At 35.8% G+C, this 27,069-nt stretch overlaps 2 protein-coding genes and 1 non-coding gene across 3 annotated transcripts; all 3 read left to right on the top strand.

The window, feature by feature from the left end:
* The first annotated feature begins 852 nt into the window (after positions 1 to 852).
* LOC132303422 (histidine kinase 3) lies at positions 853 to 12,224 on the top strand. Its single transcript, XM_059800663.1, has 11 exons — positions 853 to 2,220; positions 5,929 to 6,210; positions 6,519 to 6,688; positions 7,037 to 7,249; positions 7,531 to 7,717; positions 7,809 to 7,860; positions 8,026 to 8,255; positions 8,360 to 8,458; positions 8,938 to 10,061; positions 11,183 to 11,548; positions 11,703 to 12,224. Exons 1-10 carry the CDS (start codon positions 1,735 to 1,737, stop codon positions 11,445 to 11,447), a joined length of 3,108 nt encoding a protein of 1,035 aa, XP_059656646.1. The 5' UTR covers positions 853 to 1,734; the 3' UTR covers positions 11,448 to 11,548; positions 11,703 to 12,224.
* A 6,806-nt stretch (positions 12,225 to 19,030) lies between these two features.
* On the top strand, positions 19,031 to 19,112 carry TRNAS-UGA (transfer RNA serine (anticodon UGA)). Its single transcript has one exon. It is a non-coding gene; the product is annotated as a tRNA-Ser (tRNA).
* Positions 19,113 to 19,765: 653 nt separating this feature from the next.
* Positions 19,766 to 26,372, top strand: LOC132303421 (nuclear transport factor 2B). Its single transcript, XM_059800662.1, has 2 exons — positions 19,766 to 20,210; positions 26,011 to 26,372. Exons 1-2 carry the CDS (start codon positions 19,914 to 19,916, stop codon positions 26,083 to 26,085), a joined length of 372 nt encoding a protein of 123 aa, XP_059656645.1. The 5' UTR covers positions 19,766 to 19,913; the 3' UTR covers positions 26,086 to 26,372.
* Positions 26,373 to 27,069: the final 697 nt, after the last annotated feature.

Below are 27,069 nucleotides of genomic sequence, written 5' to 3'. Positions count from 1 at the left end.
TAACTTTGAATATGAACAATCAGTAATGCCCTTATTATAATACATATTATATTAGATTTTATACTAGGGTAAAATTTTGATCAACAAATTTGCCCAAAAGAATAGGGTTTTCGTTAAGCAAGGATGGAGCCCCCTGAACCCAAGCTGGCCGATTAAATTTATTATATATATAGCTATAATAGTTGCAAAATATTACTTTGTGCCCCCCTTAAAATCTATTTATTTTTCAAAAATTCCTTTCGAGAATGATTTTTTTTATACGTCTAATAATTTGTAAAGTCTTACTTTGTGTGCCTCTAAAACTAAATTTTAGCTCCGTCCCTATCATTAAGTACATACGACAAAACCTCAAAGAAAAATAATAAACCCCGAATGATTTACAGAGCTATAGTTTGTCAAACTTTAAAACAGGTCAGTAAAAATTTATCCCCAAATTAAATATTGACCCTACCTAAAGGCTAAAACCATACCATACTATGTACGGTAGAGGATTCGGACCCTCCCACATATGCGATGTGGCCAATGAGATGATTTTATATTGGATGCTTTTGCATGCAAGGGCACTTTTGTCAATCAAGAGTACAGCCATACAAGAATGATAAAGCAATAGAGTGAAGGACTTGGCGTGTAGAACTTGTCAACTGAGTATGGATAGATGGGGATGTGGACACAAAGGAAAGTTGGGGAAAAAGCAGTTATTTCTGCTTAGTGGGTGTATACCTTTTTTGCCCTTTTTATAAAATTATTATATGTATATATATTTTTGTTACAATTATTATATTGTACATATTTTGTTACAATTATTATATGTTATGTATGTGTGCATAGATAATTTTTGTTTTGTTTTTTTTTTTTTTTTTTTTATAGTTATTTTTCATTTCTGGATAGAGATAATGGCCTGTGCTAGCAGACATTTCTACCACCATATTCTTCTCATCTTTCTTTCGCAGATTTTTGTTTCATAGTGTCCATGAATCAACTCTCTCCTTACCCTTTTTCATTTTCTTGTTGTTCATTTACTCATAATACCTTTAACCCATCTTGTGCTTGTGTTATTGCTTCAATGCCTCAAACTCCAAAAAGTTGGCTTACTTGGGAGTCAAACTATAATCATTTTCTTCATGTGTGATTTCAGGAATTTTAAGTACCCTTATAAACTAGATTTGCTGTCAGATTCTTTATTGGGTGTGTTTGTTTTACTTTATTCAAGCGTCCCGGTACTTTCTTCTGATTTTTATAACTAAATTTCAAGAATCTTTATTTGGCTGTTTTGGCACATATCTCAATCTGGGTTTTGGTGGTAGCTGACAGGATAAAATCAAATTTTTTTTTTTTTTTGGAATTACAAAATTGAACTTAGAGGATTCTGATTCTATGATTCCTTTTTCTGGGTGTTTGGGATTTTCTTATCCTCACTCAATTTTGGGTTTTCTTGCATTTGGATTGTGAAGCTAATTGGGTGGATAAGGTAGCATCTTCTCTCACCTCCTTTTCAATCTACTTGTTTTTACTGATCTTGGAGGTGGGTGGGCTCATTTCCTTCTTACCCTTCTACATTTTTTCTTTGAAGTTTGAAAATTTTGGGATTTTAGGTCTTGTTGGAGGGTTTCTGTAGATTTGGCAGACGGGTTTTCGATTCTTTTGACCTTTGATTTATATTCTTCTGAAATTAGGAAACAAGTAGTTCAGTTTGATACTGTTTGAAGTAACTTTTTGTGGTTACTACTGTTGTGGATGAGTTTTCTTCATGTAATTGGGTTTGGCTTGAAGGTGGGACACCTACTATTGATGCTATGTTGCTGGATTTTGTCTGTGTTTTCCATGAATTGGGTCATTAATGGTGGAGTCATGGACACCAAGACTGATTTGCTTGGTGGCGGTGGGAAGTTATGGCTGAAATTTTGGGAGAAGATCTCAGGGAACAGTAGTAAGATCCACCATCACTACTACCAGTATGTTGGGTCCAAGAGAGTGAGGGAAACATGGTGGAGGAAGCTTTTGGTCACATGGGTAGTGATTTGGACCATAGTGTCTGTGTGGGTTTTCTGGTACATGAGCTCTCAAGCCATGGAAAAGAGGAAAGAGACCCTTGCAAGCATGTGTGATGAGAGGGCTAGGATGTTGCAGGATCAGTTTAATGTGAGCATGAACCATGTACAGGCTGTGTCCATCTTGATCTCAACCTTCCACCATGGCAAGAACCCATCTGCTATTGATCAGGTAACTTTGATCTTATCTCATCTCTGTGAAGTTTGGGCTACTAAATTGGGTAGAGATTGATAATTTTGTTTTCACTTGCAGTTCCAGTTGTTGATTTTATTTATATATATATTGGGTATTCAGTATAGAATATTGATTGTGATGTTTTTGCTTGGTTCAGTCATCGAGTTGGTTACTTTTGAGTCTACATTCCTTCATTCCGAGCAATTGCCATACTAGATAATGCAGCCGTCTATAGTTGCCTACCTATGGTGCTTGAATCTAGCCTCTTTTTTATGTGGTGCGATGACTGATGACTTGTATTTTCAAAATTAAAATGATTTATGAGTTGTTTGGCAAGGAATTGTGATTTCTTATAGTTAACTGCTATCTCGAAAACCTTTGGGCTCAATTAGGAGTAAATTAGGTTAGGATAGATAAAATGATGAAAAATTCCCCTAGAGCTGTTTGGAATCCAAAACATTTTCATACAAATTCCAGTTGAAATAAATAATATCAAGGTTAGGATTCTTGTTAGAAGACGAGTCCAATGAGTATAATATTGTCGATAGGTTCAGTGATAAATTACCCTTTAAATTAGATCATTTCTATTAATTTAGCTCACACATGTGCCTTTATTCTACACAAGTTCACTCCCTAGCACACCTCACACTTGTATGTATAGACACCTGTGTTTTTATAGCAGAACTTCCATAACCATGCACACACACACAGACACACACCCCTGATGCACATGCGTTATATAGCCTACAATCTGGGTCATATTTCAATCAAGTAAATTCTTCTCTACTACACAAGCACACCACTAAACCCATGCTGCTTAAAACGAACAACACATATATGCACAGCTTCACACATGCACACCAACAATGACCATGATCTGCTTCCCCAGTATACATGATAAAAACCACTTCTCACAGAATTAGTGAGACATATACTTTATATATATATGTATGTATGTATTTATGTATAGTCATGTTCATATACAGACACTAGGAAAAGCATAGTAGGAGGAAAAGAAAATGTTTGGTGCCGTGAGAGAGAGAGAGAGAGAGAGAGAGAGAGAGAGAGAGAGAGAGAGAGAGAGAGCCAAGTAAGAGCAAAGAAGTGAGGGCTCGTCCAGTGCATGAGGCAAAGCAAGTCCTTCTTCAAGCCTCTCCTTCTTCCTCTTTAGTTCCTTGCCTTTAAATGTCACCTCTATGACTCTTTGTTGAACTACATACTTAAAGAGTATGAGAAACCTAGAGAGAGAAAAATGTGTAGAGATTTTCTTTTTCTTCTCACAATGCAAGACAACCATTAGGGTTGTGAGCCCTTTTAACACTCACACACACACACACACACACACACACACACACACACACACACACACACAGAGGAGACCTAAAGGAGTGATAATATCACCCTCTAATTCTCCTATAGGACTTATAGCAGTCTCTCATCTCTACTTACTTTCCCACTTTCGTTAGCTTATAGTTCAAAAACTTGGGCTAGACGTGAGGAAATATTGGGCAAATTCTCCTCTGGGCTCCAATGGGCTAATTAATTGACTCGATCATCTCATGACCCAATTCAAATCAACCTATAACCAAACTCAACTCTACTATATAAGAATGGTTGCACTCCAATTAGAGAAATGGTTAAACCACAAAGTCAATTTACGATATGACCCATCAACACTCGATTAGCTATTGGATAAATAAATGCCATCAATCCAATACAAAATTGATCATTTAGTTTGACTCCTTGATTATTTTCCGTTTGACGACAAAAAACTTTCCTTTTACAAAAAATAATATAATTAATAAATAAATATATATAAAATCATTTTATCAAATCACCGAGGCCACCGGATTTTATGTTGCTCAAACTAATCATGTAAAATAATAATATTAATAATAATATAGCATAGATGCAATCTTGAGAGTATGTTCCAATGTCAATAATCAATGGCTTCCCGAAGTACCCGGGTTATAGGCCTTCGGGGCCCACTGAATAAATCAAAGCAAGTCCATACCTCTCTCATGGTTGAGAGTCAATCGGCATGACATTGATAAGGAGCAATTACTATGACAGCTCTCGCAATCATCTCAACTTATCGTTCATCCACTTCCATTCTTTTTAGATAGAGAGTCCATTCTCTATCACTGAATGCGAACATTTTATGATAATGCATTATCTGTAATTCATATTCCCCGTGCATGAACACCCATCATACACATATAAATCACATGTATAGTTAAAGGGACAACCACGATCCATCTCATGGACCGACCAATACAAGCATTCAATAAATAAATATGTAGAGCATTTAATGAGAACCCAGATTCCATTAATAAACAAATGTCAGTTACATCCCATTCATTTCCATGAAGGGCACACAATCCTAACTGTCCTTATGTATTAAGTAGTCTCAAATTCTTGAGGTTTTGGACTTGATTTTCCATAATGGTTCAACTTCATTTCATTATTAAAAGCTTACTAGTTGGTATCTAGTTTGATTGTGTACTTGTGCTGAACAGCAGTAACATCAATCGAAGTGCATCAATTATTGACGTGATAAAATCATAAAATGAGATTGGTCCACTCAAAATGTCAATATAACCCACATAACTATGGCATACTAAAATTTTACAGCGTTTTGATATGAACTGGATTAGCTAAAGTAAGTTAAAATATCCAACTGCTGTGCTGTCCAGGAGAATTTCTGAAGGAATCATGCTCAAAAGATTTATTTTAAACATCTCACAAGTCCAAATTTTCTAAAACATATTTATTATTTTTTTCATAATTTGGATGTTTATTCCTTTGTAGAAAAATATGATTTGCAGTAAAAATTGTCAGTTTTTTTTTTTTTTTTTTTTTTCCCTCGTTGGTACACAACCCCCCTCCAAGGAATTGTTTGCACCTAATAGGAATCGACCCTGTCGACCTTGAGACCTGATGCTTCATGAGGCACCAGGGCTCAAGTCTTTTCCAATTAGGCCAACTCCTTGGGGTTAAAATTGTCAGTTTTAATCACAGTGAATGTTTGAATGTGAAAATTTAAAAGCTCCTGCAGAAACTTTGCTATTTGGCAGCAATAACAGTGTCTTTTGGCAGAAAAGCTTAGCTAATAAACTTAGATTTTATTTTTTTTGCCTTATATGGAATGAAAGCGTATTCAATCTATTTTCTGAAATGGTAGAGCTTGTTTTCAAATTCTTAGAATTGATTCTACAGTAACCAAAATACCACAGGTTAATCAGAGTGAATCTACATTTTTTGCACAGTGAGACCAGATTTTAGAAATAAGAAAAGAAAAGCAAGGGTCTGATTTTCCTCTTAATAATAAATCTTTCCAGAAACAAATGAAGTGAGCTTTCAATTGAATTTGATTTTAAAAGGACTGGCATCTTAGATCTCTTGTTATGAATTTGTAAGTGTGTTGTCAGAATTTCTTTAGACAAATATCTGAACCTTTATGTATTGTTTACTCTTTAAGAGACATAGTTTAAATATTTCAGCTGTTTTATCACTCAGGGTCTAGAGAAATTAGGTTCAGGGTGTGACATGTGGGTCATTTTTGTAATTTCAGATCTGGCGTGCTTAAATTGAATTCTAGTTCTTAATAGTGGTGCTTTTATTCAGAGTGAGATCCAATTATTTTCCTTTGATCTAAAATGTCCAATCCAAAAAAAGCAAAAATCTAACTTTATCAACCTATAGAAAACTTTTGCAAGGTACACTGAGCGAACTGCTTTTGAGAGGCCCCTCACAAGTGGTGTGGCATATGCTGTGAGGGTGCTCCACTCAGAAAGGGAACAATTTGAGAAACAACAAGGTTGGACAATTAAGAGGATGGATACTGTTGAACAAACCCCAGTCCATAAGGATGAGTACAACCCAGAAGCCCTGGAGCCATCCCCAATTGGGGAGGAATATGCCCCTGTTATCTTTGCACAGGATACCATTTCACACGTGATTTCCCTCGATATGATGTCCGGCAAGGTGAATTCTTTGTCCTTTTTCTTCATATCTTGCATTAACTGAATCTTTTCAGCTATGTGACCTTAAAGTTTACCTTTTCTGTAATCATATTGGATATCATATTTTGTAGAAATCCAAAAGCATGGTGATATTAAGATCCACTATTGTAGAACAGTCCCATAACCTTTTTAGCAACAGCTGGACTTCTGACAATCATGCTTATGATTTAGAAAACTTTTCATTAATATTCTTGAACCAAATGCCGCTTGACTGAAAAAGAAGAATTGCTGTCCGGTATAGTCAATATTTAAAAACGTGTGTACCTACAGGAAGATCGTGAAAATGTGCTGCGCGCAAGAGCATTTGGAAAGGGGGTTCTCACAGCCCCATTTAGGCTAATCAAGTCAAATCGCCTTGGAGTTATATTGACATTTGCTGTTTATAAGACAGATCTCCCCTCAAATGCAACCCCAAATGAGAGGATTCAAGCAACCGACGGGTATGTTTTTAACCAGAAACCAGAATTGATTAATACATGCAAAAGTTATACGGTATAAAGAAAGAAACTTCAAATAATTAACCCCTCCAGAAGAAACAGAGAAGAAAGAAGAAATATAGAATGAATGATGATTATATTCTTAAATTGAAAATGGAACTAATCTTATTGAACCAGAAATACATTTTTTAGAAGACAATAAATTTAAATAAAATTATGTCAGTTAGTGTAGTGTTTGAGGACCCTCAAGTGATGTCTATGATTCGGTTTTTGTAATATAGATAATAGTACAAAACTTCTACAACATGGATTGAATAAGATCAATTTGTTTTTGCCACTTCTACCAAGCAGGTATCTTGGGGGGGTGTTTGATATTGAATCACTTGTGGAGAAGCTACTACAACAGCTTGCAAGCAAACGAACCATCCTCGTGAATGTGTATGATACCACTAACGCTTCGCACCCCATCAGTATGTATGGTTCAAATGTATCAGATGATGGGTTGCAGCATGTTAGCGCCCTTAACTTCGGCGATCCGTTCAGAAAGCATGAGATGCGTTGCAGGTAATAGTTCAACCCGCTTCGTTGCTGAATATTTTGGCACTAGACTCTGCTAGGTTGTTTTGTTTGGTTACCAATCTCATTTTGCCACATCCACATGCAGTGTCACTTCATTCAGTCATTCCACTTGAAAATAAGAGGACTTGCCAAAATTCCTCTGATTTGCATTTCTGGCAGTTCTTAACAAACCAAAAAACATGGATTTTGAAAGGATTACAAATTTTAACAATTGAGATTCAAAGTAATTCAAATGAACCTACAAAATAAATTTGTTCTTGACACAGATTCAAACAAAAACCACCGTGGCCATGGCTAGCGATAACAACTTTTATTGGCATCCTTGTAATAGCATTGCTTATCGGGCATATATTCCATGCAACGGTGAATCGAATAGCTAAAGTTGAGGATGATTTCCATGAGATGGAGGAGCTTAAAAAACGGGCCGAGGCTGCAGATGTTGCAAAATCACAGGTATTATTGCTTTTAGTTTAATTGCCCAAACTTTGTTTAGGCTTCATCTAATATGTCTGCTTGATCCTAATTGAATCTCAACCTTCTGTAGTTCCTTGCTACTGTTTCCCATGAGATAAGAACCCCGATGAATGGTGTTTTGGGTAAGTATGAATTTTCCTTTATCTTATTGAGTCATTTAAATATACATTATATACTGCCTTATCTTTGATTGGTAAAATATTTATGCACACAGAGGGAAATAAGAAGAAAAGGAGAAATAGTAAGACTTGCTGAGCAGTGATAGTCTAAATATGCCTCTTTTACAGGAATGTTGGATATGCTTATCGACACAGACCTAGATGTAACTCAACAAGATTATGTCAGAACTGCACAGGCCAGTGGAAAAGCTCTAGTCTCCCTCATAAATGAGGTTTTGGACCAAGCAAAGATTGAAGCTGGTAAGATCGAACTTGAGGCAATACGGTTTGAGCTGCGAGCAATTTTGGATGATGTTTTGTCACTTTTTTCTACGAAGTCTCAAGAAAAAGGAGTGGAGGTAACCAATATATCTTGCATTAATTGTTTCCTCCATATGTTTTGCTCAATTCTCTTTGCTTATGTCTGGACTAACTGGCATCTTTTAATTATATGGGAGGGCAGTTAGCAGTTTACATCTCTGATAGGGTCCCTGAAATGCTAATTGGTGATCCAGGGAGATTTCGGCAAATCATCACAAATCTCATGGGCAACTCAATCAAAGTAAGCTTGGAATATGTTATAGATCTAGTTGAATAGATGTGAAAACAACTTGTGCATTAAAAACATTAATTATGTTTTTTTGTTTGTTTTGTTTTTGTTTTGATAAGTACATTAATAATTCTGTTTGTTATCACTCGAGAGAATATGATCAACATCAGAATCTGTTCAGTGTTTATTTTTTTAAGCAATAGTGTTTACTTATCAATTTTTTTTTTTTTTTTTTTTTAAGCAATAGTAAGTGCTATCATTGTCCATCTATGGGGAACAACTAAAATATCCAGTTGGAAAAATTATATATTATGGGGTTATTAAGAAAACCTCTCTAATAGTGTTTGGAATATAGATCTGACGGGCATAATGTGTTACTACTGTCGAACAATTAGTTGGTAAACATTGAAACTATATTGTGTGTGTGTTTTTTTTTTTTTTTTTTCTGTTCTGTAGTTAGCCGTTGGACTGATAATTCATTCATTTGGTAGTTCACAGAGAAAGGGCACATCTTTGTAACAGTCCATCTCGTTGAGGAGGTAATGGAGTCTATGGAAGCTGAGAAAGAATCATTATCAAAGGATACCTTGAGTGGGTTGCCTGTAGTAAATAGACGCCAGAGCTGGGCAGGATTCAGAACTATCACTCAGGAGGAACCCAGTTGTTCTTTATCCTCTAACCTCATCAAACTAATTGTATCAGTAGAGGACACGGGTGCAGGGATCCCAATAGAAGCCCAATCTCGTGTATTCACTCCCTTCATGCAGGTGGGTCCTTCTATTTCACGAATACATGGGGGCACAGGTATCGGGCTTAGCATAAGCAAATGTTTGGTTGGACTCATGAATGGTGAAATCGGTTTTATAAGCTTACCCAAGATAGGATCAACCTTTAGTTTTACTGCTGTCTTCACCAATGGCTGCGTCAATTCAAGTGAGCACAAGGACCAGCAAATCAACAACCAGTCTATCTCTCTTTCTTCAGAATTTCGGGGTATGAAAGCATTAGTTGTGGACCATAGACCAGTCCGTGCCAAAGTGTCAAGATATCACATCCAGCGGCTTGGTATCCAGGTTGAAGTAGTTTATGATTTGAATCAAGGTTTCTCCAGCATAAGTAGTGGGAACACAGTTATCGACATGGTCCTTATTGAGCAGGAAGTCTGGGATAAAGATTTAGTCTTGTCAGCTCTCTTTGTTGATAAAATAAGGAAGATTAGCCATGGAATTCCTCCAAAACTGTTTCTTCTAGCTAATTCTATCTGCTTGACAAGAAGTAGTGTCACAAACTCCAGCATTTCAACTCCAACTCCCATCAACAAGCCTCTGAGGGCAAGTATGCTGGCTGCATCTCTACGAGCCATGGTTGGTGGGACTAAGGGGAATTGCCGCAAAGGAGAGCTCTCCAGTCTCTCTCTCCTCAATCTTCTTCAAGGAAGAAAAATTTTAGTTGTGGATGACAATAATGTAAACCTCAGAGTAGCTGCTGGTGCTTTGAAGAAGTATGGAGCGGATGTGGTCTGCGCTGACAGTGGAAAAAAGGCAATTTCACTGTTAAAGCCACCCCATCTGTTTGATGCCTGCTTCATGGATATCCAGATGCCAGAAATAGATGGGTATGCATCACATCCAGTTTTGAAGCTTATTGAATATAGTATAATATCTTGAGGGCCAATTTTCCCGTGTGACAAATTTCAATAATGTACATTTGATGCAGATGAGCAGAGTCTGTTAGGCAAGTTAAGCAATGTTAATATGCTGCAGGTGGCCTTATATTTGATGGTGACTGTTTGCATCACCTAGTTTTGACATACCTCGCTAGTAACAATATCAGTTAATTGGTGCATAATAGCACGGAGCCACCACACACGCTCAGGGGCTGTTCCCCCTGAGCTGGCCTCCTCATATTATATATATTTTTTAGTTTTATGTATATAATTTTTAAAAATTTTACAAAATGCCCCCTCTAAAATTCATTATTTCTAAAAATTCCTCTAATTCTTCCTTTCTTTTCTTCTTTGATTCCCTTGAAAACTTTTTGCATTCCCCCTCTTTTAATCATACCCTAATTTTTTCCCGTTCAAAGTTCTCTCAAAATTTTTTTTTTTTCCTCTTTAAATTTCTTCTTCTTGCAATCATATATGATGTTTGTGCAGTAACACTTTTTTTCTCTCTTATTTTCTTTTTATTTTATATTATTTTAAATTTCTTACTGCAATTCTATAAACTTAATATCCGTTTATTGTGTTTTTGAATATTTTTATACTGGATTTTTTAAAAATTTTTTTTTTTGAGATCGACAACACACTATTTGTGTCTTGATTACTGCACACTATTTTTCGGTTTGCTATCTTGCTGTACTGTTAGTTTCCGTATTAGTAGGGAATTTTTTATTTTATTTTATTTTATTTTTCATATTCAGTGTGGGCGAAATTAATTATTGGCTCCAGGACTGGGTGCATAGTTGGGTCTTAGTCCAATCAATGTCCTGTTTTATATATATATAAATATATATATATATATATGAACAAATTTTAATGGTTAAATATTTTTTTATTTTAATGGAAAAAAACTCTCATGAGCGCTCTCATGTGAGCTCTCTCTTTTAGCTGTTGGAGGGAGAGCCTCACGAATAGTCTCTTCATCCGGCAGCTCAAAGGAAGAGCTCAACAAGAGAGCACTCTTATGAAAACATTGGTCTATTGAATCGACACTGACTATCCTGCTCCAACAACAGGTTTGAAGCTACAAAGAGAATTCGGGACATGGAACAAAGCATCAATAATTGTCTCCAAAATGGAGAACAATTTGTAGAAGCTTACAGAAGTGTTTCGAACTGGCATGTACCCATTTTGGCTATGACTGCAGATGTGATCCAGGCTACACACGAGGAATGCCTGAAGTGCGGAATGGATGGATATGTGTCGAAACCATTTGAGGCTGCACAACTTTATCAGGAAGTTTCTCGTTTTTTTCATGCTGTGTCGAATCAGAACTCATAGTGGGAAAATTCGATAGAGGCTTTTCCGATGATAGCAAGCATGAGGGCATGTTCTTCGAGCCAGTTTGGATTGCTTAAATCGGTTCAAATTTTTTCTTAAAGGTGAGTTCTCTAAATTTTGTTTCATTCTCCTTTTTCGAAATATAAATCTTTACTTCAGAAACTATAAGCATTCATCTAGATGGCAAATCCTTAATCATAATGATTTCTCTCGGTATGAACTACTAATGAGTCAGCTTTATTTTCGTGTTTGAAGATTTTTACAGGGTAGTTACTCATTTTCTTGACCGTGTATATACAAGCAATGCATTATTTGTGAGGATTTAATTTGCATATATTGCTACACGAGAAAAGTGTAGCAGAACCATATCATTTTTCCTGGTAATGTAGAACTCACATTCCAAGCCTTCGGATGATACTTCAAATTAGAAAGGTCTGGGGGGAGGTGGAGTTGGGTGTATCATAGAAGCTCTGGGGTTGCATCTTCGTTCCTGTGTAAGAATAAGAAGGTGCAATTTTGTGAAGAGATGTTACATTTTCATTGTTTACCGAGCAAAATCGGAGTTGTATTATAGAGATTAATTTAGTTGATGATGATATGAAACAGCTTCTCAACACTGAGGGAAGATTGCATCATGTATATTGTAGTAGGTTCAATAATGGTAATTGATATTGTCCTCCTCATGTTAGCCCATTTTTGTTTAACCAACACTTGATGTAATTAGCAGAGTGAATCAAATTCAAATGATATCATGACTTTTGTCTACTTTGTACATTATGAAGGACCAGTCTTCTTGCCTTCTCTCTCGTATGTGTGTGTGTTTATTGTGGATTAAGTTGAGTTGAGACTTCAGAGTAATAGGGAAACCATCCAAGCACTTTGAATTGTTGATTAATCACCGAGTGATGTAGGACAGAATTCTGTGCAGTTTGACAAGTCCGTTTTCGACAAACCAATAGTGTTTTTTGGGTGGAAACGATGCATTGATAAAAACCCAATAGCTATCTTGTGGGCCATGTTGGTGTTGGTACCAAAGCTTGGCAGTCATCAACGTAGATTAATAAGGAGTGAATAGGTATTTTCAACATGACGTCATAAGAATCAGCCATTTGAAAATATCAGGGGCAGAAAAGGAAAAGACCCGTGTAATTATATTGGATATATTAATTGGCTGCCAAGCTTACAAGTAAGTTGCTAAATTTTAGCAACTAATGGTTGACTATTTCAAATTGGACTACTGACATAAAGGAAGAATGGCTAGAGTTTGGTTGAAAGGCGACAACTAAATTCCTATTTTATAGGAAGTTTAGTTCTGATATAAAAGAGTAGCTCCAACATAACATGCAGAAATTCAAATATTCTTCAAGTTTCGACTTAGATTGAATTTGAAGATAGAGAAAATCAAGGAAGAAGAGATTCTCTAGCAAAAAATTAGGGGAATAAATTGATTAAGACTTCTATAAATAGAAGTATTGTAATTCATTCCAATTCGTACAACACCAACAACAAAGTAACATGAATCCAAAATTCATCAAATGACTCAACTTCATCTTATTTTCAATTTTTTTTGTCCAAATAGCAAATTTCATTCGAAGAATATGAGATCCAGTAACTTGTCATTCTTTTTGCAGTGCTTAATTATGCCATTTACAATTTAGTCATTGTTTTATGCAAACGGATTCAAATGACAAATCGTTGATCAGATTCATGTCACTTTAATTTGGCCTATTCCATTCCATTGCAAACATTACTTTTCAGTCTATTTTAATTTGGCTAGTTTACTTTTCAGTCTATTTCAATTCAGCCAAGCATTTACTTTAAATTGCATTTTTATTTTTTTTAACACCTTTATAAAAAAGTCCTTACAATCAAGGCAGAAAAAGAACCTTGCTGGGAGTTCTTACTATTCTCTCTCCCACACATTCGCCTGAAGTCAGCCACGAAAAAGGGATAGGCTGGTGTTCAATTTATAATTTTGAGTATTTTATATAAATACTCTGGCACACCCGTAAGAGTCCATCGACTGGCATAAGACCAAAAACCGTGTGAACATATTTTAGCACGCCCGGTGGTACCCCACTTGGTGTTAAAAGAATATGCAATGCCGCGGCCGAAAAACTCTAAGGCCGCAGCCACAAACGATGATCCGAAAGAAGAACATCAGCCAGCTCAAGTTGGTAGCTTAACATTGGGTCCTGTGGATGAATTAGCTATACCATTAAAAGTATCAATGGTTCAAACACAGGTGTGTTATTTGTTAGAAGCGATGGGAAGGACGAGTGCAAGTTAAAACAACCTGCACGAAACAATCTCAGCTTTTAGCTGCCATTATGAATAGGCCGGCTCAGGTTGGGAGCTCTAGCAATCAGGAATCGGCCACTCAGCCGATTTCGTCACAGGTTGTTCAACCGGTAGTGAATGCTTAACCATCATAGCCGTGGCTGCCGATATTTTTGCTTCAACCAAATATGATGGCTAATCAGCCACAAGGCTGGTCGAATTATTATCAGCCACCAATGGTATATCAGTTGGGATTCGGGGGGCAGCTGATGGCTAACCAGCCAGAAAATTGGCCGATTTATAATTAGCCACCAACGGAAAATCAGCTGTTAATGGTAAATTAATCTCAACAAGGTTGGTCGATTTATAATCAGCCACCTGCGAAAAATCAGCTGCCAGTGGTAAATCAATTACAGCAAGGTTAGCTGATTTATAATTAGCCACCAGCGGCAAATTACCCGCCAGTGGTATATCAGCCAAAACCTTTGGGACTCGGGGGGCAACCGATGGCTAATCAGCCAGAAGGTTGGCCGATTTACAAACGGCCACCTGCGAAAAATCAGCTGCTTGTGGTAAATCAATCTCAGCAAGGTTAGCCGATTTACAATCAGCCACCTTCGGTAAATCAGCCACAAGTGGTACATTAGCCAAAACCTTTTAACCCGGGGGGCAACCAAGTAAGGTGGAGAGCTTCAAATCCACTTTATGCTCAGGAACTACTACCACCAGGACTCGGGGGGGCAGCCGATGGCTAATCAGCCAGAAGGCTGATCGAATTATAATCAGCCACTAGCAGAAAATCAGCCGCTAGTGGTACATCAGCCAAAACCTTTGGTACTTGGGTGGTAGTCGATGGTCAATCAGCCGCTGGTGGTAAATCAAGATCGACTAGTCATTGATCAGCCCAATCAGCCAACGACGGTCGATAAGGTTCAGTTGGCTGATATTATTAAGCAAGAATATGGTAATGATCTTAGGCGAATAGGTCGATCATTGTACAAAAAGTCAAAATTAGCCACATCCGCACTCGAACATCTATCGTATCGGGCAAAAAGGGAGCGGATGATGAAGTCATAGGGGTCGACAATGATTTTTTCATAGTAGGTAGTAATGTGATCGGTCAGGCTCCCAAAGAGAAGATTGATAAAGGGAATCAAACTAAGGTTGCCGAGAGTACACCATTAGCCATTCCAAATGTCAAGGGTCTCATATAACACGGTTGCTGCCCTGGATGGAAAAGTATTGACCGAGAAATTAAGTTTTTTCATAAAATAAAAGTTCAAACTCAGTTTTCTAACAGAAGTGTTCAAGAAAGATTCACTTCTTATCAAGGTAAAAGAATTTCAAGATCAAATCGGCCAGATTACCAGAATGCTTGGCCGATAGTGGTTTCTAATCCTCAGCCAGAACCATCATTGGCTAAGAGAATTCTTTTAGCTCTTCGACCTCAACCAAATTTCAAAAAAAGAAAGCGGGGATGGAAACTGAAAAAGGTTAAGTTGAAGAGAAGTTTGTGGAAGAAAATAAATCGGCCATTTAATGCAAAATTTTATGTGGCCGATGCAGTGCTACACAAAGAGAATCGTGTTCTATTTAGGTTCAAAAAAACAAATAAAATGGGGCGACCAACATCGACCACTATAAAAAGAAGTCTGGCTGACGTTAACTTTAAAAAGTTCGTCAAAAAGGTATTTTGGCCGAGGATGAAACTTCCTTGGCAAGTTGCCAAAGTGTCAAATAAAGAATCAAGGACGAGTTAGGCCATCATGGCCACTGACATTTTGAAAACTTACCCAGCAGATAAAAAATCGGCCATAAAAGAAATACTATTCTTGGTATTTTCGGCTGATATAGCTGAAGTTATTAAAGAAAATAATTATTCAAAAACATGGGATGGTGTACTTTCAGAAGTTCCATGGGAGTATAAAAATTCAAGAGGATCAGCCATTAGAAAAGCTCTATACTGGCAGAATGTTGTTCTTCCAATAGAGAAGCTAGTTAGATTGGCCCAAATGACATTACATAATAACTTGATCCCGGCCGATCACGATCATGCCTTACTAGTAGAGTTGGGAAACTTCAATGGTGAGGTCTATCATGGGTTTATAAATGGCCAATATTTTGAGGGGTATCAGGCAACTTTGTGGGAAAAATGGAAGAATCAGGATCAACCAGTCCTGGCTGACGCAAAATAAGGACCAACTTGGAGGTGGTCCGGAAGAAATAAAGTTTAGAAGCTCGTTGGCTGCCAGTTTCTTTCATGTTATAAAAATTCCAAAAATCTTATCAGCCTGAGTGGCCGATAAGATATTTGAAATTTAGGGGGCATTTGTTGGCACCAAAACTTGGCAACCATCTCAGCGATAACGTAGACCAATAAGGAGCGAATATGTATTTTCAACATGACGTCATAAAAATCAGCCATTTGGAAATATCATGGGCAGAAAAGGAAACGACCTGTGTAATTATATTGGATATATTAATTGGCTGCCAAGCTTACAAGGCAATTGCTAAATTTTAGCAACTAATGGTTGACTATTTCAAATTGGGCTATTAACGTAAAGGAAAAAGGGCTAGAGTTTGGTTGAAAGGCAACAACTAAATTCCTATTTTATAGGCAGTTTATTTGTGATATAAATGGGAAGCTCCAACATAACATGCGAAAATTCAAATATTCTTCAAGTTTTGATTAAGACTTCTATAAATAGAAGTATTGTAATTCATTCCAATTCGTCCAGCACCAACCACAAAACAACATGAATTCAAAATTCATCAAATGACTCAATGCCATTTTATCTTCAAATCTTTTGTCCAAATGGCAAATTTTATTCGAAGAATATGAGTTCCAGTAACTTATCATTTTTTTTGCAATGCTCAATTATGCTATTTACAATTTAGTTATTGTTTTATGCAAATGGATTCAAATGACAAATCTTTGATTAGATTCATATCACTTTAATTCGCCCTATTCCATTCCATTGCAAACATTACTTTTCAGTCTATTTTAATTAGGTCAGTTTACTTTTCAATCCATTTCAATTCAACCAGTCATTTGCTTTAAATTTCATTTTTATTTCTTTTAACACCTTTATAAAAAAGTCCTTACAAACAAGGTAGAAAAAGAACTTTGTTAGGAGTTCTTACTATTCTCTCTCCCACACACTCGCCTGAAGTTAGCCACGGAAAAAGGATAGACTGGTGTTCAATTCATAATTTTTAGTATTTTATACAAATACTCTGGCATGCCCGCAAGAGTCCATCGACTGGCGTAAGACCAAAAACCGCACAAACATTGGTTTTTGGTTGAAAACTTTCGTTTAGGGCTCCGAAATAATGCTTTATTGTGTTATAGGAGGTCTGCGGATTATTTCAGGATTTTTGTTCGAGGCCTTAAGGAAGTCCAAATGTTTTAAAATTTTAGATTTAGTATTTTTAATTTATTAGGTTTCTTATTCTATTTTTTAGGATTTTTTTAGAGAGAATTTATTTTATGCTTATTTATAGGATTAATTTCCTCGTATGATTAGATTTTAGTTTCCTTCTCGTGTTAAGTTTTCTCTATTTTAAGCATTCATGTATTGCAAGAGAAGAATTTAACCTTTTATCAATAATATTTCAGAATTCTTTATGAATTTATCTCTTGTTTTGTGAATCCAAAACATCTACTTTGTGAATTCAAAGTAACCTGTTCCTCGTGAACAAATTTATCGCTTCCGATTATGTCACAGGGATTACTTAAAACTTATTTAATGGATCTTTTCGTTCTAATACTTTATCAAAGATTTATCCGTATTTTTCAAATCTATTCTTATATAACGGAATATTATACGATCAAATGACCAAGACATTGATGAGAAAAAGATGATTTTTTTATTTTTTATTTTATTATTATTTTTTTTTTTCAGATGAAATGAAAATTAGCGAGTGAACTTCAATAGGGACTTCCCTTGAAACAATAAAGACATGTTGAGAAAAAAATGTCTTTTCCGGATGAATTGAAAATTGGCATCGGACTTTGATAGAAACTTCCTTTGAAGTAATGACAAGTTGATCGAAGGATTCAAGTCCCGTAAAAACAAGTGGGTGTGCGTTCAAGTCCTATATGAATAAGAGGGTGTGTGAGTGTTTCCTGCCGGGTTAAAAAAAGAAAAAAAAAAAGAAAGAAAGAAAGAGAGAGACTGAAATTAATTTAATGGTAGCTACTTTCCAAAGAAGAAATGATGCAAAGAATACAGTCAGTTTAGTTCAGTGGTGAACTTCCCAACCCAAAGTTAATAGAGGCTTTTAAATGGACACCATCAATGTCATACATATAATTGAAAATCATGGGTAGGTTTTGATTATTTATTATTTAGAATTTTATATATTTTTAATATTTAAAATTAAAAATATAAAGATTATCCTTCTCAAATGATTTCATCATGTAAAGATTTTCAGAGAAGGTATTATCAATCAATTATAATATCATATAAAAACACATCTATCTTAGTTAATTTTAGGGCTAAAATCCTAAAACTATTGTTTCTAAATTTGTTATATAACTCCCTCAACTAAGAAAACTATCATATTACTTCTTAATATTTTAAAAAGTCTATCAAATCACCCATTTCTGTTAATTTCTCGTTTAAAACTAACGGGATCGTATTATGTGCAACATGTGCATTATTGTGTTAACTAAAATAACCTTGTAATTTGTAATGACGAAATTGCCCTTCTTACACTTTAAAATCAACAATTTAAGTTTAATAAAATATTAATATACTATCAAGGGTATTATTGTCATTTTGCAACTGGTAGTTTTTGTTAGTTTAAGTGGTTGTTTGATAATTGAGGGAGTTATATGACGAAATTGAAAACAATAGAAGAGTTTTATAATTTTAGCTGCATATCAATGTTTAATTAGTCCAGATACCATGTTATTAGGTGCATTAAAGTGTTTCCCTTCATCAATTTTTATTTTTATTATTTTTTTATAATTAACTCGGGGTGTCCGGGACGGTACGAATCCTTAGGTTTCCTCAACAATCTGACTAATCTTCAAAGACTTGGAGGGGCATTTCTCCACCTGGGTAGGATAAATTACTGTAGGAACAACGAAAACCCAGCGAAACTTGAACCCCATTACTTTTGGCTTGTTAAACTCCAAAGTTCAATGCGTAATCAGTGGATTCTTTTCCTTCACCATGTGACCTCCCGATTTCATTTGATACCTTGTTTGCATCTGATAAATAAAGGATTGGAAATTCTTTTTCTCCTCCTTATTTTACGTTCTAATATTTTATTTTTCACATCTGTACCACCGAGTCGATATGTCCGAGTGGTTAAGGAGACAGACTTGAAATCTGTTGGGCTACGCCCGCGCAGGTTCGAACCCTGCTGTCGACGTTTTTATCCTAAAACTATTAGAATTCTTTTAAGTATATAAATTTTTCTTCCACTCTTCATTGAAAAAAAAAATAAAAAAATCAATACTTAATTTTTTCTCTTTCTTTTTAAATATATTTTGGCCCTTATCTCTCTTTCTCTCATCTTTTCTAAAATTTAATTTAATTTAATTTATTTTTTAAAAAGAATTTACATCTTGTCGAATTTGAATATTCAATTATAAAATTGAATATGGATTCACTAATAGATAATTCGTCAAAATTTTAAATCGGATAGAATCACTTATATTCCTTAATTTCTGGATGGTATCCATCTCTCATAAACTTTAAAGCATCAAATTCAAATTCTAAATAATCCAAATTCAAATTCCTAATCTAATGTTTGGGACTACTCAACGCCTTAAAAGTTAAAATTAGAATTGAATAAAATTTAATTTAAAATTTTAATTAAAAAACACTCTCAAACGCAACATTACTAAAATCTCAACTTAATAAAATTATTATTTTCATTAAATTCTAACAAATTTCAAATCAATTCCAAAATACGTTCAAAAAATTTCCTTATTTCCCACCATAAAAGATGCGTTTATTCTACGCAAACCCTTGACATCATAGATTGCATTTAAGGACTTAAAATAGGAGCATATTGCAGACACGACTTTTGCCTCTCATCATATATATCTCACGTCTTTGTCCTCCTCCCCTGTTCAGTCTGTTCATACAAAACCCTTCTTTTTCTCTCTCTCTCATCCCATCTTTTCTCTCTCTATACATATATACACACAGTGTGTGTGTGAGATAAATGGATCCTGACTCGGTGGCGAAGGCGTTTGTGGAGCACTACTACACCACGTTCGATGCGAATCGGACGGGACTGGCCAACTTGTATCAGGAATCGTCGATGCTGAGCTTCGAAGGTCAGAAGATCCAAGGGTCGCAGAACATCGTCGCCAAGCTCACCAGCCTACCCTTCCAGCAGTGCCAGCACAGCATCACCACCGTCGATTGCCAGCCCTCTGGACCCGCCGGCGGCATGCTCGTCTTCGTCAGCGGCAACCTCCAACTCGCCGGCGAACAGCACGCCCTTAAATTCAGCCAGGTACGCATCTATATACGTACATTGTGGAGGAGTATTTATCCATTTTTGATACAAACAAACACGTATAGATTGGATTTGTTGTTATGTCAATTTAGGGTTTTAAGAGACTGATCTGTTGTTGATTGATTTTGGAACTTCTATATACGGTAGTGTGGATTTCGAATATATGGAGGGTTTTGATTTTGCTATGTGCTACTGCTTTACGGATTGCTTGTCTTTGATGACGTTAGGATTAGAATTGTTACTGTGTGTATTGTATATGGAAGCTACTTTTTTTTATCTTGAAATCTAACCATATAGATTGCTATGCCTTTTTTGCTTTTGATGTATTGATGAAAATGAATATTTCTGATGCTTATACTCTGCAGTCCACTGATTCATTTCTCCTTGGTAGATCTAGTGTTTCTCCATTTGCCTTTTTCTATTTTAGTCTTCCCTTGATCATACTGTATTCAGTACACTTACTGATCTCCTGGCCCTATCCTATTGACTAATATATGTATATATGTATATCAAGGCAATCAACCTAATTCCATATTCAAATAGAGTTGGTACATTCACCAACAGGTTAGCTACCAACATGAAAGTATATTATCCAAATCTGATATATATATAAGTAATTCGTTTGTCAAAAGCCCATTTGCGCCGAATGAGTTGATACATTGATTACATTCTCTAAGCGCCCACTAAAGCTTCAAATATCTATGCTGCTGCATCAACTGATATATATCATCTAACGTCACTTGAATAGAATGAAAAGAACATCTACTTCATAGCTGTCTGAGAAATTTTCTCCACTACAACTGGGAAAAATTCCACTTAAGTTGGCACAACGTGTCTTACTATCCAGACTTCTGCCATCAAAGCATTGGCTATATGATCCATGTAACACAATGTAGCCTTCACAGTACAACCTCTGCATTCTCTCATCACAACGTCGGCCATCCCCCGCTCCTTCACGAGTTAAAGCACAAAAAGATGCATCCACATTTGCTTTAAAACCTGATGTAGGAGGTAACAATGTTCTGACCTAAGGCAACAATTCAGAACTCTTGTAGATTAACCTTTGTGTTGGCATCTAAAAATTCCCGGGAATGGTTACCTGCCTTATAAGCTTAAAGATTCTTGTATGATTCTGTTTCCTTTCATATTTGCGTACTCTAATCTTAGAAAAGCAGTACCGTTGTTAGCGTCCTTAGCCCTGTAATTTGAAGGGTAAGTTGGGGATAATAGATCATTGATGCTCATGAGGTTTTGTGTTTTTTTATACATTTCTGGTGTTGGATGATATGAAGAAGTGACTAAATTTCTCACTGTAGTGCAGCATATAATGCTGGTTCTGGAATGAGGGATTCATCTCTCTCTCTCTCTCTCTCTCTCTCTCTCTCTCTCTCTCTCTCTCTCCCTCCTTACAAGGGTTGATGCTGGATATACTGGTTGAAACTACCAGAACCATTAATCAGCTGGAGTGGCTGTCACTTCATCACCGAATGTCTTAACAAATTTGATCCTCTGATCCTTTAATTTCAGAAGTTCCATGCCACATCATTTATTAGGCTTTTTGTTTATGTATAAAAAATATTTGAGTGTTTGCTCATCCTATAATTTCTAATTACTTGTATGCCCCAATGTCCACACATCCTTATAGTTTCTAATTAGCGTGTATACTCCAATTTTTAGAAGTTTAATCTCATTGATACAGGTAACTTGTGCGGTAATTTTACTTCCATTTAAACTTGGTTTAACATACTTTTGTGCCCTTTCCTTCCATTTATTTCCCTTCCATTACTGTTGTCTTAGTGATATTTTTCGAAGGTGTTGGTTCCGTAGCCTCTTGTTTTGTGGATATTTGTACTGCCCCTTCCATATACTTCACTTTTTCAAGTACTTTTCGTAGTTCAGCTCCTTGATCATGTTATAATATTACTTACCTTAAGTATCACCAAAGCATCTTGTTTAGTGTCAGCCCTTGTGGATAAAGAAGTCTCTTCGATTCTATTTTGACATGATAGTGACTCCCTTGGCTTTATGATTTGGATGTGACTAATCATGGATAAGAGAATACCTACGTAGTTAAGTACAATGGGATAACTATTGTATATAGCCTGCAAAACCTTCTGAGTAACAAAAAGGACATAGGTCTTCCTATTAGCATTCTAGAAAGAAATGCCTCTGTTCTTTAAATAGGAAAAGTATTTGAGAAAGAAGGCAAATGAACTAGTTTAGCTCTTGTGGCTAAAGATGTCTCTTGGATTCCATCTGACATGATAATGGCTTCACCTCCTGAAGTCACAAGAAGTTAGAGGATTTTCAAGATGTGACAGTATGAGGCTGAGTTCTCTTGTTGTGTTTAAAAACATAGCTATTCTCTTTTCAATGATGGCTCACATCCAAATCATAAAGTCAGGGTGATCCCAAGGAGTACTTGAGCAACATCCAGAGGTAGGATGTAATACCAAATCTTATCTGAATAGTTACGCGTTTGAATTGCCACTAAACATATCTCTGAGATTGGAAAGGAGTCATGTCCACACGAGCTACCTTATATGAGTGTGGAGGTTGTTGGAGTTTGAACTACATTTTTGCAACACCTGATTTTGGAACCTCGTTCGTAGTATATTCTCCATCAATGATGACTTTACAGGTTTTATCCTGCATTTGCTAGTCTTCCATCTTTCTTTCTGAAATCTAGAGGGTTTCCCAAAAGGTCAACTACCTGATCAACATTTTGTTAATATTAGGTTCCTTTTTCCATTATATAGTGTCATTATGCAATGTGGAATTGGGAAGTAATATGATGGTTGCTATGGCAACTAAAACACTCAACTGCGGAACCACTCTGACTGGAGCTAGAGAGTTGAACTTCCTTGCCCTTGGAAGTACAAGCTTTTTGGTTCGGGTACCCCAAGAAACAAAATGATCCTGATCGTGTGCCTCCCCTTGACCTTTCAAAAGTAAATCTTTTTTAACTACCGCGATTCCTTGGCTTGAGAAGTCATTTTCCTAGTGTTAGGAAGCCAATGGAATTTCTCAATCTCTAGAGTTTATGGTAAGCCTTCCTCTAATATACCGGGCAAATGCAGATTGACAACTCTTTTGATTTTAGATCTCAAAATATTGTTATGATATAATTTACATTTTAAAAAAACATGTTTGTCTTAAAGATATTATGGTATTTATGACCATGCTTCTTGGGACCAGTTGTACATGATTTATGACCGGCATACTTTTGCAATCTTTAAAAGATTCTAATTTTATGGTGGTTTTCATGAATGATCATGTGCCACACTGTCAGTAAAATAGAAAAACTTGACATTATGTTGTGGTATTATATCTATCTAGTCCTTTGGATGCAATTTTTTTTCCGTGTCTCTTTCAATTTCTCATTGTTTCATCATTCAGTAGTCTTCAAAGTTCAAACAGAGTAACTAGTTTACCTCGAGCTGTTCGGTCACCACGGAAATCGTTCGTAGTTTCTTTGTGTTTGACTCAAATAAAATTTAGTTTTAGTTCTTGAACTATTGAAATCCAGGGTCTCCTCAAATTAAAGGTTCCTATTAGTTTTCTTCTGAACCAACTGGCATTAATAAGGATAATGTTTCTAACTGCCTCTTTGGATCTTTATGTGGCTGGCTATGAACATGTTGGGTTGTTATGGCATTACTTTGTTTATACCATCAACTGCACTTCAGCTATTACTCTTGATGCCTTTAGACAATAACGACTTGCACACTGCTCTTATCAATTTCTAGAGCAGTTTATTAAATTAATCAGTTCAACTTTTGGGTCACCCATCTTCATACTGATTTCTTATGAAAGAGCTATTTCATTGTAACATAAATATATTTCCTTTTGGCATTTGAAAACGACACTGTTTTTTGGCAATGGAAGCAAGAAAGCAAAATTTTTTTGTTTGGTTATTGAGTTGAAATGTGCATTTGGAGGGGAGGCAATTTTTTAAGGAAAATAGTTTTCTTTATGTAAATAAATTTCCTTGCCGGCCTTAACCATCTCCTTTACTGGAAGTGCATTGACTTTGTTTCTTAAAGTGTGTGTAGTCTGTGGATGTGTGGCAATTTTTCAATGATATAATTACTATCATCAACAGGTAGTACTGTAGTTATCCGTTAAGCAAAAGAATGAGTTCTTGTGCTGTTTAGGTATATTAAAAGTGATTGCTTAACAAAGAATTATCTTTTTACAATTAAACATAAATGAATGAGTTCATGTGATGTTCAGGAATATCAAGATGTGATTACTTAACAAACAATTATCTTTTTATATTAAAACATATTTCAGTATTGTAGTTTCATGATTTTCTTGGTTGACATTTTTTTTTTCTTTTCTTCAACATATTGAATTCTGAAATTAGATATTAGGGATTTGTAATTATTCCAGGATGATGATTGGTGTTGAGTGCGTATAAGTACCACTGTTGGATCCACCAATCCTCTGCTTCTTAGGAAGATAGGTTGCTGCCAATAGGCTAGGGAACCAAGCGATGATGGGATTGTTAATTATTGACATCAAATACATATATATTAGGACAGGCATTCAAATATTATTTATTATTTAACATGTTGACTAAAGATTTAGTAAAAAATGGTTTATAATAAGATCACTACAGATACTACGTAATTATTGAAATTTGTGAGTACAGTGGTTATATGCAGTGATAACACTCTGGCCACCAAGTGTAGGTTTTGGGTCTGAGAGTAACAATTATGTGCAAATGATGTCCATACCCAGTGTATCTCTCGTAGCACCCTTGATTATTGGGTTGGTATGCTTGGTAACAATTTTCACTTTTTATGCAGTGAATCCTATTTTCTTGAGGATCATTTTTAGAAGGAGAAAACAGTTCACTACTTGTTGAGGAGCTTTCACTAACATTTTTAATGATTTAGAGCCTTTCTTTGTGCGGGCTTCTCACCTAATGAATTTGGCACAATCAGTACAAGAGGCATTTTCTGTGTTTCATTCTTTGCCTTCGATAGCTTTTTATAGGATGAGAAATTCCATTTAAACATATGTTCATCCTTGAATGCCATGCTTTTGCTATTTTTTTTCGTGTACATGCTTTGAGTTGCATGTTGTATATAACATTTATGGAGATGTAAACATTACCACTGCCAACAGTGCTTCCCTCTATTTTACTCTCTTCTTAGAAAAAAGAGATGTAAATATTGAAACATTGTAAATCCGAAGATTAAGGTAATAAATGGATGGTCCTTAGGTACAAGGGAACGGGATAGGGAGGTATCCTGACATAATCTATTATTTGGGATCTTAAATTTGGTTTCGCTTGAGTTTAAAATATGAATTATTATGGAAATAAGTGTTGCATGCTTTAGTCCAAAAGGATAGAAGAGCATTTGGTTTGGTATTCCATTTTTGACAGAAGCTTCTGTCCAACTGTTTGCCAATGGATGATTCTTCCATTTGATGTTTGTTAATTATCCCTTTGCTAATCTCTCACAATCATATCTTAGATAGACACGTAATACCGAGATTATAAATTACAAGGAAATATGCATAGTAGGTTTTTTTTTTTTTTTTTTTCCTTCTAAATACATATTAGGTTTTTATGTTATCATATATACAGGTAAAAGTTTGATATTTATGTCTTTTTGTGGACTTAAAGTGGGAGGAGATAAATAATGACTTTGCTTTATTTACCTTGCTCTTCCCTTTTGAAGTAGGCTTTATTGAGCTCCTACTCTTGTTTCAAATTCCTGACAATGCCTTGTTGACCTTTTGTGTTTTTTTTTATTTATTCGTCTCATCTTTTTTGTTCCAGATGTTCCATTTGATGCCAACACCACAGGGTAGCTTTTATGTGTTGAACGACATTTTCCGGTTGAACTATGCATGAAGACGAGGATAGCTCAATACAAAAGGTGGAGAATGCATGCCCGCCTGAATGCCCTCAAACAAATCAGTTTTTCGCCGATTAGTGCCAGACTTTTGGAATGAAATCTGTGGATTTTTTTTGGATTGGTTATGCTTTAATGATTTGCTGCGTTTTGTGATTGATTTGTTGAAATGAATGCAAGATATTTGAAGACTTGCTTAATGATTTGTGTGTTGAAGAGCTTTTGTGATTGATGATTTGTAGAAAACATTCTTCCTTGTACTGAATGCAAGATTCTTGAAGACGTAGCGTAATGATCTCGTTTAGATTTAAGGTTTTAAAATCTGCATTTCAAAAGTGATTTGAGGAGTCATTTTTGCATCAAAGTACAGAGGTAAATCAATTGCCAAAGAAAATGCTTGGGTAAATACCGTGAAGTAAATTGTCCATTTTGGTCCATTTGCAAAATTTAACACTGCTTGCTGGTGTTGGGAGTCCATCAAGTTAGGTGGATGTGCAGGCTCTCTCATGTTTCTTTTCACTTTGTTAACTTCAACTTCTTGTATGGTATTATTTGCGCATACTCAAAGCTTATGTGAAAGATCTATAAAAATGTGCAAAGCAGAGAGGTGAAGTACACAGGTAAACCGGCAGTGTCTCAGAAATTTTTACGTGGTTCGGGATTACATTGCTCTGGTCAATTACAATCTGACATGCATGCTCTGGTCAATCACAATCTGACATGCAAGCAAATGTATCAGTTTTATTCAGCTTTTTGCCTTTTATTTAGCTTTTTGCATGCATGTCAGGCTGTGATTGGCCAGGACCGTGTAGTCCCAAACCATGGTAATAATTTCTCCTTGACAAGAAGAATTACTGACTACAGCCCTTAAATCAAATTGTTCATCAGTTAGTGATCCTGCTCAAGTAGTCACCATTTAGAACAGCTGTCAAATGAAACCTTTTTTGTCCAGAAAGGAAAAGATAAATATGCTCTATTTGTTC

This window comes from Cornus florida, unplaced genomic scaffold (assembly GCF_030987335.1).
Source record: "Cornus florida cultivar Cherokee Brave unplaced genomic scaffold, ASM3098733v1 CherokeeBrave_3.0.0_Hap2_Chr04, whole genome shotgun sequence".
Classification (NCBI taxonomy): Eukaryota; Viridiplantae; Streptophyta; class Magnoliopsida; order Cornales; family Cornaceae; genus Cornus; species Cornus florida.
This window is presented reverse-complemented; position numbering and strand designations above follow the sequence as displayed.